Source organism: Podarcis bocagei (genome assembly GCF_964188305.1).
Source record: "Podarcis bocagei genome assembly, chromosome: 11".
In the NCBI taxonomy this organism is placed as follows: Eukaryota; Metazoa; Chordata; class Lepidosauria; order Squamata; family Lacertidae; genus Podarcis; species Podarcis bocagei.
Genome location: NC_138136.1, coordinates 753,504 through 772,702, shown reverse-complemented (window position 1 = coordinate 772,702; position 19,199 = coordinate 753,504). Strand labels below are relative to the sequence as shown.

Sequence of the window (19,199 nt, the reverse complement as noted above, 5' to 3'; positions counted from 1 at the left end):
CATCTGCAGAAAATAGTAGCAGGAGACTCTTTCAGGTGGTCCGCAATTTAACGGAACCACCTTTACCATCGGGGCCTTGTAAAGACCCCAAGATCTCCTGCAACGATTTTGCAAAGTTTTTTGCAGATAAAATCACTCATATTCGGAAGGAGCTAGACACCACCGTGGGAGCAGGGCTGGGGCGGGAGAGTGCTAGAGCCCTGTCTGGTCAAGTTGCATGGAATCAATTTCAATCCGTTACCCCCGAGGATGTGGACAGGCTGCTTGGACGCGTGAAACCAACCACCTGTCTCCTTGATCCTTGCCCATCCTGGCTAATAAAAGCAAGCCGGGAAGGGCTGGGCGATGGGCTCTGCGGGGTGGTGAATGCTTCCCTCTGTGAGGGAACATTCCCAGATCCGCTGAAAGAGGCGGTTATTAAACCGCTTCTTAAAAAACCATCTTTAGACCCGGCTAGTATGGCCAACTATCGCCCAGTCTCAAATCTTCCATTCTTGGGCAAGGTGATTGAGCGTGTGGTTGCTGAACAACTCCAGGCACGCCTGGAGGATGCGGACCATTTGGATCCCTTCCAATCAGGGTTCAGGCCTCATCATGGGACTGAAACTGCCTTGGTCGCACTGGTTGATGATCTCCGGCGAGCTAGGGACAAAGGTGAGAGTTGTTTCCTAGTTCTGCTGGATCTCTCAGCGGCCTTTGATACAATCGACCATAACATCCTTCTGGACCGTCTAGAGGGGTTGGGAGCTGGGGGCACTGTTATACAGTGGTTTCGCTCCTTTCTCCTGGGCCGTGTTCAGAAAGTGGTGGTGGGGGATGAGTGTTCAGACCCTTGGGCCCTCACTTGTGGGGTGCCTCAGGGTTCCGTCCTCTCCCCCATGCTTTTTAACATCTATATGAAGCCGCTGGGAGAGATCATCAGGGGGTTTGGACTGGGTGTCCATCAATATGCAGATGATACCCAGCTCTACCTTTCTTTCAAATCAGAACCAGTGAAGGCGGTGAAGGTCCTGTGTGAGTGCCTGGAGGCGGTTGGAGGATGGATGGCGGCTAATGGATTGAAGTTGAATCCTGACAAGACAGAAGTACTGTTTTTGGGGGACAGGGGGCGGGCTGGTGTGGAGGACTCCCTGGTCCTGAATAGGGTAACTGTGCCCCTGAAGGACCAGGTGCGTAGCCTGGGAGTCATTTTGGACTCACAGCTGTCCATGGAGGCACAGGTCAATTCTGTATCCAGGGCAGCTGTCTACCAACTCCACCTGGTACGCAGGTTGAGACCCTACCTGCCCGCTGACTGTCTGGCCAGAGTGGTGCATGCTCTAGTTATCTCCCGCTTGGACTACTGCAATGCGCTCTACGTGGGGCTACCTTTGAAGGTGACTCGGAAACTACAGCTAATCCAGAATGCGGCAGCTAGACTGGTGACTGGGGGCGGCCGCCGAGACCACATAACACCGGTCTTGAAAGACCTACATTGGCTCCCAGTACGTTTCCGAGCACAATTCAAAGTGTTGGTGTTGACCTTTAAAGCCCTAAACGGCTTCGGCCCAGTATACCTGAAGGAGCGTCTCCACCCCCATCGTTCTGCCCGGACACTGAGGTCCAGCGCCGAGGGCCTTTTGGCGGTTCCCTCATTGCAAGAAGCGAAGCTACAGGGAACCAGGCAGAGAGCCTTTTCGGTGGTGGCGCCCGCCCTGTGGAATGCCCTCCCATCGGATGTCAAGGTGATGGACAACTACCTGACATTCAGAAGACATCTTAAGGCGGCCCTATTCAGGGAAGCTTTTAATGTATGATATTTTAGTGTTTTTTGGTTTCTGTGGAAGCCGCCCAGAGTGGCTGGGGAAACCCAGCCAGATGGGCGGGGTACAAATAATAAATTATTATTATTATTATTATTATTGTTGTTGGAGGAGTTCAGCTTCATCAACATCATGTTCCTGCCGCCTAACACCACGCCACTGCTCCAGCCAATGGATCAGCAGGTCATCGCCAATTTCAAAAAACTCTACACCAAGGAGCTTTTCAGGCGATGCTTCGAGGTGACTGACTGCACCACCATCACCCTGCGGGAATTCTGGAAGGACCACTTCGACATCGTCACCTGCTTGAAGATGGTCACCATGGCATGGAAAGGGATCAGCCAGAGAAATTTGAATTGCGCTTGGCGCAGCCTGTGGCCGGACTGTGTGGCACCAAGTGACTCTGATGCACCAGAGTCAACAGTGGTGCAGGACATTGTTGCCTTGGGGAGGACCATGGGCCTGGAGGTCACGGAGGAGGACGTCTGCGAGCTGGTGGAGGAGCACGACAACGAGCTGACCACTGTGGAGCTGGTCGAACTGCAGGCAGAGGCTGCGCAGGAGCAGGCCTCACTGGAAGAGGAGGAAGCAACTGAGGAACGGCTGTCCTCCGAAAAACTGAGGGACATTTGCCTGAAGTGGAAGGAGGTGCAGACTTTTGCAGAGCAACACCACCCTGAGAAGCACGTGGCACATGACGTTGGGAACTTTTATGATACGAGGGTCATGTCGCCTTTCAGGGAGCTGCTGAAAAGGCGGATGAAGCAGCAGACTATGGACAGGTTCTTGAGCAAGAAGCAAAGAGTGGAAGAGGAGCCTTCTTCGAGTGGTCCCCCAGAGTCTTAGAAAATGTACTGTACACTTTGTTGATTTTTAAATGTTTTTCTGTCATGTTTATAAAGTTAATTTATTTTCCCTTCAATTTTTGAACTGCTCTTTACAGTATGTGTGACTTTAAAGAGCAGTTAATAAACTGTTGTTGTACCAAATTTGGCTTTGTTTGGACTTTTTTTGACCATAGGAACACATTAATTGATTTTCAATGCATTCCTATGGGATTTCGTGATTCGCAAGACGAAAAATTCGCTAGACGACAAAACTTGCGGAACGAATTAATTTCGTCTTGCGGGGCACCACTGTATGTCAAGAGAGCTGAAATCACAAACCCCACGTCACAACAAACACAACATTACAAATTGCACAAATCTCCTAGCAAGAGATTTGGGTAACAGTAATTCAGGCATACAAAAGCATAGGCTCCAACCCAGAGTTAAAAAATTCAATTTCTTTCGTCAGAAGGATCATTATTTTAGCAAAGAAGGGCATTTATTTTAAACAAGGTCATAGAGCCATCTTAATTAGATTCTTAGTTTACTTTCTCTCTGCAGGAAAAAATAGTGTTTACTGGGATGTTATCTGAACAGATTATATCACAACATGACTTTTCTATTGCTTTTACCACACAACTTAAACAGGGCTCATCTGCTGTCATATTCCTCTCTGAGTATGGTCTCCCTTGCTTCACATTACACTTACCAGTACTTTCCAGCTAAGATGACTCTGGTCCATAACAGAGACTCCACAGGATTCCTCAACTCCTAACAGGGTCCAAGATATTTTCGCATCTGACACAACCACAAAATGGTGGACCCTCCCGGCCAGGGAAGAAGGAGTGAGTGGAGAGCTCAGGAAAAGGGGAGGGGGGGAATCTACATTGGGAACAAATGTGGGAGACGACCAGCAGTGCCTCCTATTCACCAAGCAGAGGTGGCATGGGGGGGGGGCTGCTGAGGAGGCGGCAGTTGAGCCTCTAAGGAGCAGGCCGCAGCTATCGCTGACACTGTAACAACAGTGGCGTCAGCAGGCAATGTGCTCCTTGGAGACCAGATTTGCTGCCCCTGTGGATCCTGCTGCTTGAGGTGGTCGCCTTTCCTTGCCCTCATGGCAATTAATGTCTATCTGGTAAAGGTGAACTGAAGTTCCTGCTTTACTACCTGCAGGTACTACACCTGGCTTTGTAGCTCTCTTTTTCTCTTAATTAACTTTTATCGTCTATTGAGAGGCTTTTTTCATAGTAAACTCCTCAGCTACCAAGAGAGTAAAATCAGGCGAGGTTTCCTAAATACACCTCATCTGCTCCATACTCATGAGATTTAAAGGAAATTATCCAGAACATTAAACTCACAGCCTTAGCATTAAATCAGCTCCTATTACAGAGTATCACACACTGCCTGGAGTATCTTCAAAAGCAATGGCATGAAAAAAAGCAATGACCTAGGGAGTGGCCTGCTTCTCTGAAGACAGCGTAGCCCACTTTGGTCTGTCTGCATGCAGCAACCAGTATGACTTCATTTCAAACAAAGCCCACAATAATTTAAAGTAAATGATTCAGGTGAGGCTCAAACTTGCAATCTTGGCATTGTATCTTCTCTTATAAATATTGTTTGCTGGCCACTTGCACTAGTGAATCAGACAGTTGTAACATTAAATGTCGCTCATGCAGGGCCAGCCCAATACTTTTTGATGCATTAGTTAAAAGGACAGGATGGAGCCTGGCTCCCGATTCCATGCTGGCTGGAATGGCATTTCAAGCTTACTTCAACAATGGCATAGGGACAGCATCCTCCACCACATCTGAGAGTAATAATAATAATAATAATAATAATAATAATAATAATAATAATAATAATAATTTTTTATTTATACCCCGCCCATCTGGCTGGGCTTCCCCAGCCACTCTGGGCGGCTTCCAAAAGAATATTAAAATACTATGATACATCAAACATTAAAAGCTTCCCTAAACAGGGCTGCCTTCAGATGTCTTCTAAAAGTCTGGTAGTTGTTGTTCTCTTTGACATCTGGTGGGAGGGCGTTCCACAGGGAGGGTGCCACTACTGAGAAGGCCCTCTGCCTGGTTCCCTGTAACTTGGCTTCTCGCAGTGAGGGAACCGCCAGAAGGCCCTCGGTGCTGGACCTCAGTGTCCGGGTAGAACGATGGAGGTGGAGACGCTCCTTCAGGTATTCTGGACCGAGGCCGTTTAGGGCTTTAAAGGTCAGCACCAACACTTTGAATTGTGCTCGGAAACGTACTGGGAGCCAATGTAGGTCTTTCAAGACCGGTGTTATATGGTCTCGGCGGCCGTTCCCAGTCACCAGTCTGGCTGCTGCATTCTGGATTAGTTGTAGTTTCCGGGTCACCTTCAAAGGTAGCCCCACGTAGAGCGCATTGCAGTAGTCCAAGCGGGAGATAACCAGAGCATGCACCACTCTGGCGAGGCAGTCCGCGGGCAGATAGGGTCTCAGCCTACGTACCAGATGGAGCTGGTACACAGCTGCCAAGCTTGCTTCGGGGGCGCACAGCAGACTGCGTGGGACACCCAGCTCTGTCCTCCAGCATTTCCCCACCCACCCCCAGTATTGGCCAGCTGAGGTGACCACCTCCCTCTGCCTAATCTAGGGCCACCCTGTTCTTGTGCCATCAGAAAACCAGAGCACGCTAATCCTTGAGGTACCTTATTAAAGAAGTTTTTAAAAAACATATTCTGTTCAGGTTTTTGAAAGTGGTTGAATAGTGCCATCTGGAGTTCTGTGATCAAACTAAGGCAGGACCAGGACTAGTGTGTGCAACGTCAATGATCTTTTGCTGGACCTTTTATAATAATTCCATTCAATGGTAAGCAATTGACCAATTGAATCATTAAGGTATCTTTTTGTGTGTGTGTATCTTCTCCATTAAAGTGATTTCTCATGTTCATTTCCCCCTTATATGGATCAAAGGGAAATCTCTCAAACAACCTGAGTACGTGAGTGCATCTCTCCCTTCATCCTACACAGATATTCCAGTTCAAAATGCAATCTCTGCAGCTTTGCTGGATGAGGGGTAAATCCCCAAAAGCAGAGGTTTTCAACCTTTTTGAGTTCACACCTCCCTTGACCAACTACATTCTTTCTGCAGCACCCCTGTGGGGCCCAGGAGCCCAGTTATGTCCCCCTTGCCTGCAGAGCTGGCAGCCTCTCACTGCTGCTGCCCCCCCCCCGGTCTCCTACCCCTCCCCTGCTCCAAAGAGAGGTGCCTCCTCACACTGCCCCACAGGGGCCTGCCAAGGGGATCTCCCCAGCCTTAGTGGCCCAACAGAGACTGGCCAAAGATGAATGTGAGGCCAGCACCTTACTCACCTTGGGAGGCGGCAGTGGCAGCAGCAGCTGCTGCTGGTGCTGGGCCTGTGTGCGGGAAAGGCTCCCCGTCAGCACCAGGCACTTAGCTCCCAGGCAGGCCTTGCATACAGCAAGCACAAGAAAGGCCAATGCAGTTGCTTGCCCACCTGCCCAGACTCCCACTAGTCTGTCCATTCCTAACGGCAAGGGCTGGCGGACTGGCTGGCTGGGCTCCCTCGCTTGCTTGCTTGCTCTGAGGCCGCCTCAGCTCCTGGCACCCAGCACCTGGGGAGGTTGTAGTCAGGGCTGCTGCTGCAATGAACAGCTTTGGAGGCCGAGATGTGATAGGGCATCAGAGGAGGGAGAGAAGGAAAGAAGGACAGAGGCTGTGTTGTCCGCAGCACCCCTGACCATCATTCAAAGCACCTCAGGGTGCCATGGCACACTGGTTGAAAACCACTGGTCTAAAGAAATAACAAATACACATAATAGGTGGTTGATTATTTTAATTGTTTTATTTATTATTTCAGTTGACTATCCACACTGAGGCACCCAAGATAGTTAACAGCAATAAAACATACAATTCCAACAAAAAGTACTATCAAAACACATAATCAAACACATAAAGACTGAAGTGAATGAAAACAGCCTGCTAAAGTAAAAACCAGCAATCAGCACCAAAGTGCAATCTATGCAGTAGGCTATTAGGCATGGATGGGCAGATTTTTTTATGCTAGGAACATAAGCAAAAACCTAAGAAGGAGAGTTTCCCAGCTTAGGTGCCGTCATTGAGAAGGCCCAGTTTTGCACCTTCCTCTTATAGCAATTAAATACAGACTTCCACTTAAGATGGCAGACTGAGGGGAGCCTCCCCCACTATCTGGTAGATCCCGGGCTCCCCCAAAGCAGGGCTGCCCACAAAACCCCCAGGAGAAGGAAGAAAAGTAAGGAGACGTGTAGGAGGGGAAGGGGAATTGAGAAAGGTGGGGGGAGGTCAAGGTTGAGGCACCCGAGGACACGTGCGAGGGAGGGAGATGGTGGTGCCCAGGAGGAAGCCTGAAATGACGCTCTCTCCCAATAGGCTTCCCCCTGAGGAGATGGCCATCGCCTCAGCCCTTGAGCCCTGCAGGACTCCCAGGACACTTTAACCACCACCAGGTTTGTCCATTCTAGTCACTTTGGAGGGGAACCTCTCCTGACCGGCACCAGCCTCAGTGCACACGTTGGGGGGGGGGAGGCAAAACCAGAGAGGTCTTGCCCCCCAGCTCCCCCACTTCGGGATCCAGGCACCAGAGCTCCGGATCCAGCATCCTGATCGTTGGCCAAGCTTAAAAGCTTTGCTTTTATTCCCCCCCTCTTTTAAATATCCCTTTTCTTTTTAAATTTTACCCACTGCACACCACCAGCTGAACTGGGGAGGCTGCAGCTCCTAACCCACCAGGAGTGCCAGAATCCCCAGGCCAAGGAGAGGCACGTGCCAACCAGCTAAGCGCCCACAAAAATAAATCAGTAAATAAATAGTCTCCACGTGTACAGTTACTGGCTGCAACCCACCCACCAGGCCAGGGAGAATAAGGCTGAGGTGGCCACTCAGCCAAAAGAGCCGGGACTATGGGCCAGGGAAAAGCCACAAGCCAGCCACCATTATTTCTATTATTTATAAACTTTATTTTTTTCTACCTTTTTGATTTTATTCCTTACACATACATCCTTTATTTTTACTTTGTGTGTGTGTACATACCTATACATATTTTCCATTTTCCCCCATTTTTCTTTTACATTTAAAATCTCGTTCCTTTTACCCTACTTTAGATTATATCTCACCATTAACTGATGTGCACCACCCATAAAAGAAAACATTCCTATGCTATCGCATCTTACACTCTTCATTTTTCAACTTCATTTTTCACTTTTTCATTTTGTTGTTTTTAACCACTTTAATTTTTTTATTTTAAATTTTACCCTTGAATTTTAACTTGACTACTTTGTTTTTTTACTTTTATCGTTAAAGTCCTAGACTTATTCTTATATTTTTTTATCTTCATTTTTATTTTCTCTCTCTCTCCACATACATCTCCCTTTTCCTTCACCCCTCTTCTAGATATACGTGTGTGTGTGTGTGTGTGTGTGTGTGTGTAATCCTCCACCACCCTTCTCTCCTTTTGGCTTTACTCTTGTTTTTTTTATGTTTCCTTATTTGTCCTTTTGTCCTTTTGTTTGTTTGTTTGTTTATCTTTCAGCTTGTCACCCTTGTTGATGCAGCTACCACAGTCCAAGAAAAGTCCTTGAACCAATCAGCCTGCTCCTGGGAAATCAGCTGTCTCTAGTGCACTCAAAAGAAGCAGGAGCAGAACAAAGGCACAGAGAGAAGAGGCAAATATTGAAACATTTATTTTTTAAAAAATAATAATATTTATTAGTAGTTTTCAGAATTATAAGAAGAAAAAACATTAAAAAACAACACTATAATAGACAAAAAAGAAAGAAAAAAACACAAAAACAATTACAAGAATACAACAAAAAGATAAAAAGAAAAAAGAAAACAACACAGATCCCAGATTACATATCTAAAACTTCCATTTGCTTGTTTCATTGACTTACTCACACCTCCCTTTTTGTATTCTAGTGTAATTAGTTATTTCAGCAAATTCTTTCCATCTTTCTCAATTTTTGTTAAAAAATTTATCCTAACCTAATTTAATCTAATAATTAACTCAACCAATCCTTTCCATCTTTCCCCATATTCTATTATTCACATTACCTTAATTAATTTAACCTTATCTTACCCTAAAACACCTTAAAGCTTGAATCTTAGTTATCAAATATACATTACTCCTGATATCATTTCTGCTAAAGTGATATAGTTTCATTCCAGCATTTCCCCTAATATTCATTAATTTTTAACCAATTCCCCAAATAGGAAATTTTCTTTATAGATCTTCCAATCTTCATCCAATGTCCCTTCTTCCTGGTCTCGGATCGTGTCAGTCCTTACTGTCCATTCCATCTAGTCCATCAACCTGGAATCCTTATGTCCGAGGCCCTTAAGTCTCTTCCATGTCCCTTCTGCAGTTCGTCTTCTTCTTGTTTATACTTGCCCTTTTCCTTGTCTTTTGTTGGTCTCTTTCTTAGTTTCTTTCCTTTCTCATTGAGGGGTAGGCCTCTGGGGGATTCCAAGCCAAAATTGTCTTCATCTCCCTTCATCAAACCCGCCCATTCCCCACAGTCCCACTCCCCACAATCCTCAATATAGTCCAAAAAGTATTTAAAAGCATATTCCAAGGTCTCTCCAACGTTGGGAACCTCCTCAACTCCAGACACCCCCTGGCCCACTCCAACTTCAATCTTCAATGACAACGGCTCATACTCCTGTAGAGCCTCGGGACTCTCCATTTGTATTATTTGGGGTGCAACCGCATCCTCCTCCATTATCTTCTGCTTTTTTGCATGAATAAATAAATGAATTTTCACTAAATTAATCCTGGCTAAATTTGACATCTGCAAGTTTGAGGTGTGTATGTGTCAGACTACCCACCCCCTCACACAAAGAGTACATAAAGATTACAGGAAATAGCACACATGTGGTTGTATAATGATTTGTTTGGGGTTTGGACCATATGGCTTCCAAATGATTGGTCTTGTGTCTCAGCTGATATGGAGGGCCTTGTTTAAGAACAGGCCGTCCCCCCTCCCCATCCCTTACAATGAGTGGGGGGGAGATCAGTGAGATGGTGTCAAGCTCCTTTGTGGCACTTGGATTGTCTTGCACCAGCAATAGGTTTCTAAACAATGTTGTCAATACCACTAATAATGAAACATATGTTGTAGATATTTTTCCACATCTATTATGCTCTTTTTGTGATATACAAATGACATGAGAAAACTTGATATATTTATTTGTATAACATTATTCTTGTTTATAAAAAAAAAACCCTGATGAGAATAGTAGTAGCAACATTGTGGGTTCATTTGGGTGCAGGGTTAGTGATGCACCCATTGGCACGTTCTGGCACCACCTTTAGGTTGTTAATGTATTTGATTTTAGCCTGTTAGTGACTTATTTTGATGGGCTGGGGAGTACTGTTCTGGTTAGTATTGTGTTGTGCTTCTATGGTATGATTAAGCGGGGCTGCATTGTTTCAGTATGGGGTGGTGGTAGGTGTTGGCTTTGTAGGGTTGCTGGGGTCTAGTAGGGTTGCTGGGCTGTGTGGGGGAGATACTTGGGGTAAGGTTGTGGTGGGTAGGTCTGTGGGCTGGAGTGGGGGAGTGAGAAGGTTTTTGTTTGAGGTGTATGGTTGGGGTGGGGGAAGTTTAGAGAGATTGAGAGTGAGTTTTGGAGTGGTGGTGGGGACAGGATGGGGATGGGGGTTGATGGGTGTGCGTGGTAGGGGTGGAGAGGGAAGGGGAATTTTACCAGTCTGTCAATTTGGGTAAGTGTCTGGTTGCCACGTTTGGCATTCAGTGTGTGAGGTCAATGGGTCTTGGTGTCTTTGTCAGAGGTTTCTTTTGGTTTGGAAAGCTTGTGTGTATGTCATTGTGGAGTGTTGTGATGTTTGGTTGGTTCTTTTTTCCTTCCAACTTTTTCCCAGCTGTCTTCCATTTTTCCATTGTGATCTTCTCTTGTCAGGTTCGTGATTGCCATTTGGGTGGGGGTCAAGGTTGAGGCCTTTTAGCAGTTGTAGGGTTTTGGGTTTGTTGGTGGCCATGAATTGCATTGTTTTGGTGTTTTTGATTAGGTGGAAGGAGAAGCCAAGGGCTTTCTGGTGGTTCCCTCATTGTAAGAAGTGAGGTTACAGGGAAACAGGCAGAGGGCCCTCTCAGTAGTGGCGCCTGCACTGTGGAATGCCCTCCCATCAAGGAAATAAACAAATATCTGACTTTTAGAAGATGTCTGGAGGCAGTCCTGTTTAGAGAAGTTTTTAATGTTTGAAGTTTTATTCTGTTTTTAGTCTTATGTTAGGAGTTGCCCAGGGTGGCTGGGGAAACCCAGCCAGGTGGGTGGGGTATTATGATTATTAAAGTACCATTGGTACTTGAGTCTTGCTTTCCGAAGAAGTGAGATATGAGGCTGTAGATTTTTTTTCTTTGGTTCAAGATTTCTTGGGAGAGATCTTGTAGGGTCATGATGGGAGTGTTCCCATGTCAATGGTGGTTAGCTTCTTGAGGTTGTTCCAGATTTCGTCTTTTTTCCTGCAGCATCTGAAGCATACTATATTGTGGTTGGGGGTGCTAGTTTATGGCATAGGTCTTACAGCCCTGTGTGCCCTCTCCACATAATCTACTTTGAGCTCCAGGTCTGGGAACAGGTTTTTTTAGCTAGTTTATGATGAAGCTTGCTGGGCTTTTCTCCTCCTCTTGTTCAGGGAAGTTGTGGAATCAGATGTTGTAGCATTTGCTGCAGTTCTCAAGGTCGGCTAGCTTGTTTCTCATGTCCATGTTTTCCTTCTGGAGGTAGTTTATTTTCTCTTCTTATATCTGAGTCTTCTTCTCCAGGGTAGTGATGGGCTATGGGTCTTAAATGTTTCAATATTTGGACTTCCGGGTCAGCGCCATCGGTGAATGGCGGAGTTCCTCCATTCAGAGGAACGGGCTCCGTGGAAACTGGGTCTTCCCGCCGTGGCGAAGGTGGGGACCCGCTAGAAATCCCAGGCAGAGGAAGCCTGGGAACGTGGGGTTCAGCAGGGCACCAGGAGCGCCCCCCTACTCGCAGGGAATCCCATTTAGGGGCTCCGGAGCGAAGTGGGGAGAGAAGCGCGGTGCTGCGAACGGACTGCTACTTTCACGGAGTGAAGCCGCACATCCATTGCCGGAGAGCGCTGACTTTTTCCTATGGACAATTGGATTTAAAACAAGTACCCGTGAGTAGAAACAGAAAATTGGATCAAGAAATTTCTTAATTTGGTAACGAAGCGGGAAGATTCAAAACAGGAAGTCTGCCTTCCGCTTTTTGTATATAGACTAAAGCAAAAACTTTGTAAGCTAAAGCCTGGAAAGCTGTCAAAAAAGTCTAAATTTCCTTCATTTAGAATTACTGAAACCCCCTTGGAAGTAGGAGAAAAGGGGGGGGGGGACTTTGTTCGACCCTAGCAGGAGAGGGAGTGAAGAAGGATAAGTTTCCACCGTCTCTAACCTGGGAACGGGGTGTCAGAGATAGAAATTGTTGGAGAGGTTCATTGACTGTCAATGGAATATTTTGACAGATAGCTAAAGAAGAGAAACAAGCTTATTTCAATGTTGCCTTTTGCATTTTAAAGAAACAAAATATCTGAAAAATATCTGAAAAACGAAAGTAATTTTCCTTTGTTGGACTTGCCTAAAAGAAATGGATACAAATAGAAATTGTCTCCTCTAGAGGGAGCTTGTCAAATTGTTGCTGCAGTACATTTGAGGGCTCAACAGATGTGAGATTAAGACCGTGGCAACAGGCTTTTCTGACCTTGACTAAAGATGAGTTGGAAAGAAGAATGGGTGCTTGCCTTATGCAAGACAAGTGCCCTGCTGGAACAGATGCATGAGAAGATGGACTTGATGAATGAGAAAATGGATTTGACTGTTGCAGTTAATAACTGTGGGCAAATAAGGATGTTCTTCTCATTATAGGGGATTGGAATGCTAAAGTAGGGAATCAAGAGATAAAAGGAACAACTGGCAAGTTTGGCCTTGGAGATCAAAACGAAGCAGGGCAAAGGCTAATAGAGTTCTGTCAAGAGAACAAGTTGCTCATCACAAAAACACTTTTCCAACAACACAAGAGACGACTCTACATATGGACATCACCAGATGGGCAGCATCGGAATCAGATTGATTATATTCTCTGCAGGCAAAGATGGAGAAGCTCTATACAGTCAGCAAAAACAAGACCTGGAGCTGACTGTGGCTCAGATCATCAGCTTCTTATAGCAAAATTCAAGCTTAAACTGAAGAAAGTAGGAAAAACCACTGGGCCGGTAAGATACAATCTAAGTCAAATCCCTTATGAATACACAGTGGAAGTGAGGAACAGGTTTTAGATTTGGTGGACAGAGTGCCTGAAGAACTATGGATGGAGGCTCGCAACATTATACAGGAGGCAGCAACGAAAACCATCCCAATGAAAAGGAAATGCAAGAAAGCAAAGTGGCTGTCCAATGAGGCCTGACAAATAGCGGGAGAGAGAAGGCAAGCAAAATGCGAGGGAGATAGTGAAAGATACAGGAAATTGAATGCAGATTTCCAAAAAATAGCAAGGAGAGACAAGAAGGCCTTCTTAAACGAGCAATGCAAAGAAGTAGAGGAAAACAACAGAATGGAAAGAACCAGAGATCTGTTCAAGAAAATAGGAGATATGAAAGGAACATTTCGTACAAAGATTACCATAATAAAGGACAAAAGTGGTAAGGACCTAACAGAAGCAGAAGACATCAAGAAGAGGTGGCAAGAATACACAGAGGAATTATACCAGAAAGATATGGATGGCTCGTACACCCCAGGTAGTGTGGTTGCTGACCTTGAGCCAGACATCCTGGAGAGTGAAGTCAAATGGGCCTTAGAAAGCACTGCAAATAACAAGGCCAGTGGAAGTGAGGGTATTCCAGCTGAACTATTTAAAATTTTAAAAGATGATGCTGTTAAGGTGCTACACTCAATGTGCCAGCTAGTTTGGAAAACTCAGCAGTGGCCAGAGGATTGGAGAAGATCAGTCTATATCCCAATCCCAAAGAAGGGCAGTGCCAAAGAATGCTCCAACAATTGCACTCATTTCACAAGCTAGCAAGGTTATGCTTAAAATTCTACAAGGAAGGTTCAAGCAGTATGTGGACCGAGAACTCCCAGAAGTGCAAGCTGGATTTAGAAGAGGCAGAGGAACCAGAGACCAAATTGCAAACATGCGCTGGATTATGGAGAAAGCTAGAGAGTTCCAGAAAGACATCTACTTCTGCTTCATTGATGGCAGAAAGTGAGGAGGAATTAAAGAACCTTTTATTGAGGGTGAAAGAGGAGAGCGCAAAATATGGTCTGAAGCTCAACATCAAAAAAACGAAGATCATGGCCACTGGGCCCATCACCTCCTGGCAAATAGAAGGGGAAGAAATGGAGGCAGTGAGAGATTTTACATATCATTTTATCTGAGTCCCAAACAAGACATCACTTCAACAATGCACTACAGCAAATTCCAATAACCGAGGTCACATGTAATAAATATTTAGCTGGACTTTCTATTTAGATATGTCTAACATCCATTTGGCATTTTAAAATCTTTGGTAAACTGATATGGGGTGATTCTGAATTTTGTTTCTACTTTTGATTAATTTTGCACAGGCAAGTGATGATAGTAGATTTCTCAGAACATCAAACTAGCACTGTTAGGGACTCGTCAGTTGCCTTTCTTATTGTGCAATTCATGATGCTTTGTGCTCACGTTATTGGGATGGTCATATACGACCCTGCTTTCAAAACTTTTTGCACCTATAAAGGTTTTCAGGCAGTTATGCTGCTTAATTTCCAGTCAATGCATATATGAACTTTCTGTTGAAATCCTGTAACTTTTCATACCAAATGTTTGCTTTTGTTGTGATTTTTAGCCCCTCTGTACAACAATGTGGTCACTGAACATCTAATAAAGCAGAATAAACCGGAGAGGTAATCAACAGTGACCTGGTGGCACTTTAAAGACAGGTTTATCACATCATAGCCATTCTACAAACATACTACAGTAAAGTCTTTTTGTTGAGTTATTTTAAAACATCAGGAAGTACTAGACTGCCTTTCTTCAGATCTTCGGCGCTGTGAACACTTCATGTCCAAGAGTAACCCTCCCTAAATCCCAGACCAGTTGAGATGGGGATGTCGGCAGAAAACCTCCTGGAGGAGGAGCAGCACCAGAAAGTGAGTCTGGGCAGGAACAGAGGCGCCTGAGCAATCCGAGCTAACACTGCTCGCATCCTTCAGCGGCGATCCGGGCGCGCGGCTGCCCTTCCTCGGGTGGGGATCGCGAGGAGCGCAGCGCAGGCGGGTTCGGCGAGGGGCCCCTCAGGATGCTCTCGATGCTGAAGGAGCCCAAGGCCCCCCTCCGCCCCCGGGGGCCGCGCGGAGCCGGGCGGCGGCGGCGGGAGGAGGAGCGGGGTCCCGGCGCCGGGGGCGGCCGGGGAAGGCAGCGGGGGCCGCCTGAAGCGCCTCCTGCGGCGGAACATGCCCTGCGCGGCCGGGTGCAGGCTCCAGTCGCTGGCCGGGCTCGCGGGGCACCTGGACGAAGCAGTCGTGGGGCGACAGGTTGTGGCGGATGGAGCTCTGCCAGGCGGGGAAGCAGCCGCGGATGAAGGCGCAGATCCCGCTCAGAGACAGCTTCTGCCGCGGACTCTGCGCGATGGCCCTGGCGATCAGCGCGATGTAGGAGTAGGGCGCCTCCTGCCCGCGGAGCAACGGCCGGCCGTCGAGACGGCGAGCTCTTCCTCCCCATCGGAGCCCGGGCAGCGGAGCGGCTCGAAAGCTGCCTCCTCACCACGGAGACTCATCGCGAGTCCGCGCAGCCGGCCCCGAGGAGAAACCGGCGCCAAGCCGCCTCTGGCTCGCTGGCTCTGCGCAGGGAGACCCGCGGGGACTTTCCTTACCCTGGAAGAGGGAGGGAGGGAGGGAGGGAGGGAGGGAGGGAGGGATCCTGCTGCCCATTGGCTGCCACTTGAGTGAGCAATGGTGGGGAACGCGAGTTGGAAATCAAAGCACACGCGGTTTTTCTTTCATTAGTGAGGTTCTGAACATAAAACAGGATATATACAGCAATAGGCAAGTGGGGCAACGGATCACGTCTCACCGACAAGGGCGACATGGGTGCAACACCTGCAGGTTGCCATCTCTCCTCCCAAATGTGAAGACAACACGGAAAGCAGGTCCAGCTGTCATGAGCAAACTGGTCACCATCAGGGTTGAAGATGTGTGTCCCTATTCCTATCGGCAGAGCACTGGACTAGAACGGACTTTGAAAGTGGATGTGCAACTGGACGTGCAGCTGGATCAGCAACGCGGGCAGAAGGCTGCCTAAGGTCCTGCCTAAGACTGACTGCCTCAGTCAATCATCTTTGACTGAGGTGACCCCTGAAACTATTTAGAGCCCAGTACAGCAGTTTAAAAACAACTACTTATACTTGCACGAGTCAGGGTTCAGAAAGTATTCAGGAGTACCAAGATTTGTAATCTCAAATCAAAATCTGAATTTGTTTTCCAGTCTTAAATACAAAATACAAACAAACACAAAACTTGCTACCAAAATACGTGAGGGTGGGGAAATGAGCGAAAGACTACTGCTTAGAGCAAAACAATAAAGCAGTGGTTCCCAACTGGTGGTCTGTGGACCTCAGGGGGTGCGCATAACCCACCCAGGGGGTCCGTGGCTCCATTCACATAACAAAAACTATCATAGAGATATCAACATTTTCAAAAGTAGGAGATCCATGGCTTGGCTTTTGAAAAAGAGAGAGTCTGCAGTGCTTAGCTAAGTGGGAATTACTGCGATAAAGTATTTTGCAGCTCTCTAGAGAGCAAGCCAAGATGGGCACCACCACACAAAAAGATTATATAAACGGATAAACGGAAATTATTATCTGCGTGGGGGGGGGGGGATAACCAGGCAACATCTCAGGTGTAGCAGAAAGAAGACGACAATTAGGGGAAATGCTGGGGAAACAGCCATGCTGTGTTTATAGTAGTGCCCCCCCAAAAAAAATCAACAAGGAAAGAACAGCAATTTATAAAAATCGTGGGTTAGAAAAGTATTCTTTACTATCCTTCCTACTTCTCCTGCCAACAGTATTCCAACAGATGTCCAAGCAGACCAAATACAGCACATTAATATAAATGCACATTTAGTACCAAACAAGACTACTGTCGGTCGCTCACGTACTCTGTATTCCTTTAGGTGAATTTAGCCCGCACTCCAAAAGGAAGTAGATGGAGAAAGGGTGCAAACATATTTTCCGCGATAACATGCGAATATTAGAGGGTCAGAGAAATCAAATACTGTAAGCATCAAATAGTAAATTCTAGCACGAAGTACTAGAGTAGTTGTTCTTTAACAGGAATTAAAAAGGAACTACAATTACTATTTACAATTTAGGAAACAGCTTCAAGGAAAGTTAATTTGGTAGTCCCCCAAGCGCCATATAAAAATCCTGCCAAATATGGTGCCCAGTTTTCTACTGGGTGCCTATTTAACTTGATGAAAGTAAAGTACTTTGATTGCAGATCCATATCAATCTGTATCAAGTTGTAGAACATGAGCTTCGCCACACTTTGTGTTTCTTGCTTACTGGTGTGAAAACGATACTTTTTATGCTGCCATTTATTTTTAGTTCCGAAATTATGTTCTGCAAGCTTATTAAACGAAAGTAAATATAAACAGGGAGTTCTTTTGAGCACGTTCAAGGGATATTTTTTTTAAAAAAAAAAGTTTTAAAAAGAACTGTCTGATTCCATTCAAATATAATATAGTTTTCCTATAAAATTAACACAATGCCATCAGCATACATATATTGCATACAAGTATCAAAGTATATATTTCCATATATTAGCATAGTACGTGTTTAATACAAATATCAACAGAGAATTGTCGTCTTAGTAACATCACAATCTTGAAGAACACGCCCGTTTTCGCTTCCGAATCAGAAGCTGCCCTTTAAAGCCCGGCCGTCCAGTCCGAGGCAGGCTGACTCCGAAGCGCACTAGAAGCGCAGCCCACGGTTTCCGACCCCTAGGGACCCCCCCACCCCCGAGCAGCCAAGGCTGGGCCGCTCGTCCTGTGCCAGAGGCGGCTTACTCCCCGGCAAGCGTGCTTAGGATTGGGGCCGGACAGGAAAGGAGGCCGCGGAAGAGCCTCGAGTGTCTGCGGGCGCCGCTTCCCCGCGAGAGCAGCCCAGGAGCCCCGTCCGACGTCGGCCAAATTCTCACGAGGGCTCGCCTCAGGGGCAGACATTGTGAAAGCAGCTCTGCCACGGGAGGCGCACCCCCGACGGAGCCCCCCAGCCGCCCCCACGTCTCCCGTTCAGCGTTATTGCCCTTCCCCACAAAATCATAGAATCATAGAATCATAGAGTTGGAAGAGACCACAAGGGCCATCGAGTCCAACCCCCTGCCAAGCAGGAAACACCATCAGAGCACTCCTGACATATGGTTGTCAAGCCTCTGCTTAAAGACCTCCAAAGTAGGAGACTCCACCACACTCCTTGGCAGCAAATTCCACTGTCGAACAGCTCTTACTGTCAGGAAGTTCTTCCTAATGTTTAGGTGGAATCTTCTTTAGAGGTGAAATCCCTCTAGAATTTTTGTGACGTGTAGGATGCGTCCCCCATTACGGAATATTTTCTCACCCGTTGGTTCCCTATCATTTCTGCTCCGCTCCCTCCCTCCCTCGTCTCTCAAGGTGACAGTATTCGTCTCTTGTGCACAGCGTGTATGACGTCATAATGATGGTGACGCAACAGTAAGCGCGTTGCAGCCTGGAGACGTGGCAGGAGCAAAGCCTCTTCGGCCTGAGGCTGCTTCAAAAAGGCCGAGGACCTGTTTCGGTGTCTGGCTCGCACCAACAGGCGGGAGGGACTTTCCCTGGCCGCCCGCTCCCTTTCCGGGCTCTGCCCTCTGGCTCCGGGAGCGCGCCTGGGGGACGCGGCGCAGAGAAACATTTCTGTGGAAAACCACTTCGCTGTTCTTTCAATGCACCTTTTGAGATTTAAAAGTAATTGCGGAGGTCACAACTCGCGCGTTCTACTTTCATAGAATCATAGAATCATAGAGTTGGAAGAGACCACAAGGGCCATCGAGTCCAACCCCCTGCCAAGCAGAAAACACCATCAGAGCACTCCTGACATATGGTTGTCAAGCCTCTGCTTAAAGACCTCCAAAGTAGGAGACTCCACCACACTCCTTGGCAGCAAATTCCACTGTCGAACAGCTCTTACTGTCAGGAAGTTCTTCCTAATGTTTAGGTGGAATCTTCTTTAGAGGTGAAATCCCTCTAGAATTTTTGTGACGTGTAGGATGCGTCCCCCATTACGGAATATTTTCTCACCCGTTGGTTCCCTATCATTTCTGCTCCGCTCCCTCCCTCCCTCGTCTCTCAAGGTGACAGTATTCGTCTCTTGTGCACAGCGTGTATGACGTCATAATGATGGTGACGCAACAGTAAGCGCGTTGCAGCCTGGAGACGTGGCAGGAGCAAAGCCTCTTCGGCCTGAGGCTGCTTCAAAAAGGCCGAGGACCTGTTTCGGTGTCTGGCTC

At 46.9% G+C, this 19,199-nt stretch overlaps 1 protein-coding gene across 1 annotated transcript in view; it reads right to left on the bottom strand.

The window, feature by feature from the left end:
- Positions 1-18,325, bottom strand: part of PGM5 (phosphoglucomutase 5) — a 168,434-nt gene extending 150,109 nt beyond the window's left edge. Inside the window, exon 1 of the mRNA XM_081213736.1 lies at positions 18,293-18,325. Coding sequence (XP_081069862.1) covers positions 18,293-18,310 — 18 coding nt within the window. The 5' untranslated portion in view covers positions 18,311-18,325. The remainder of the gene's footprint in view (positions 1-18,292) is intronic.
- Between the last annotated feature and the right edge of the window lie 874 nt (positions 18,326-19,199).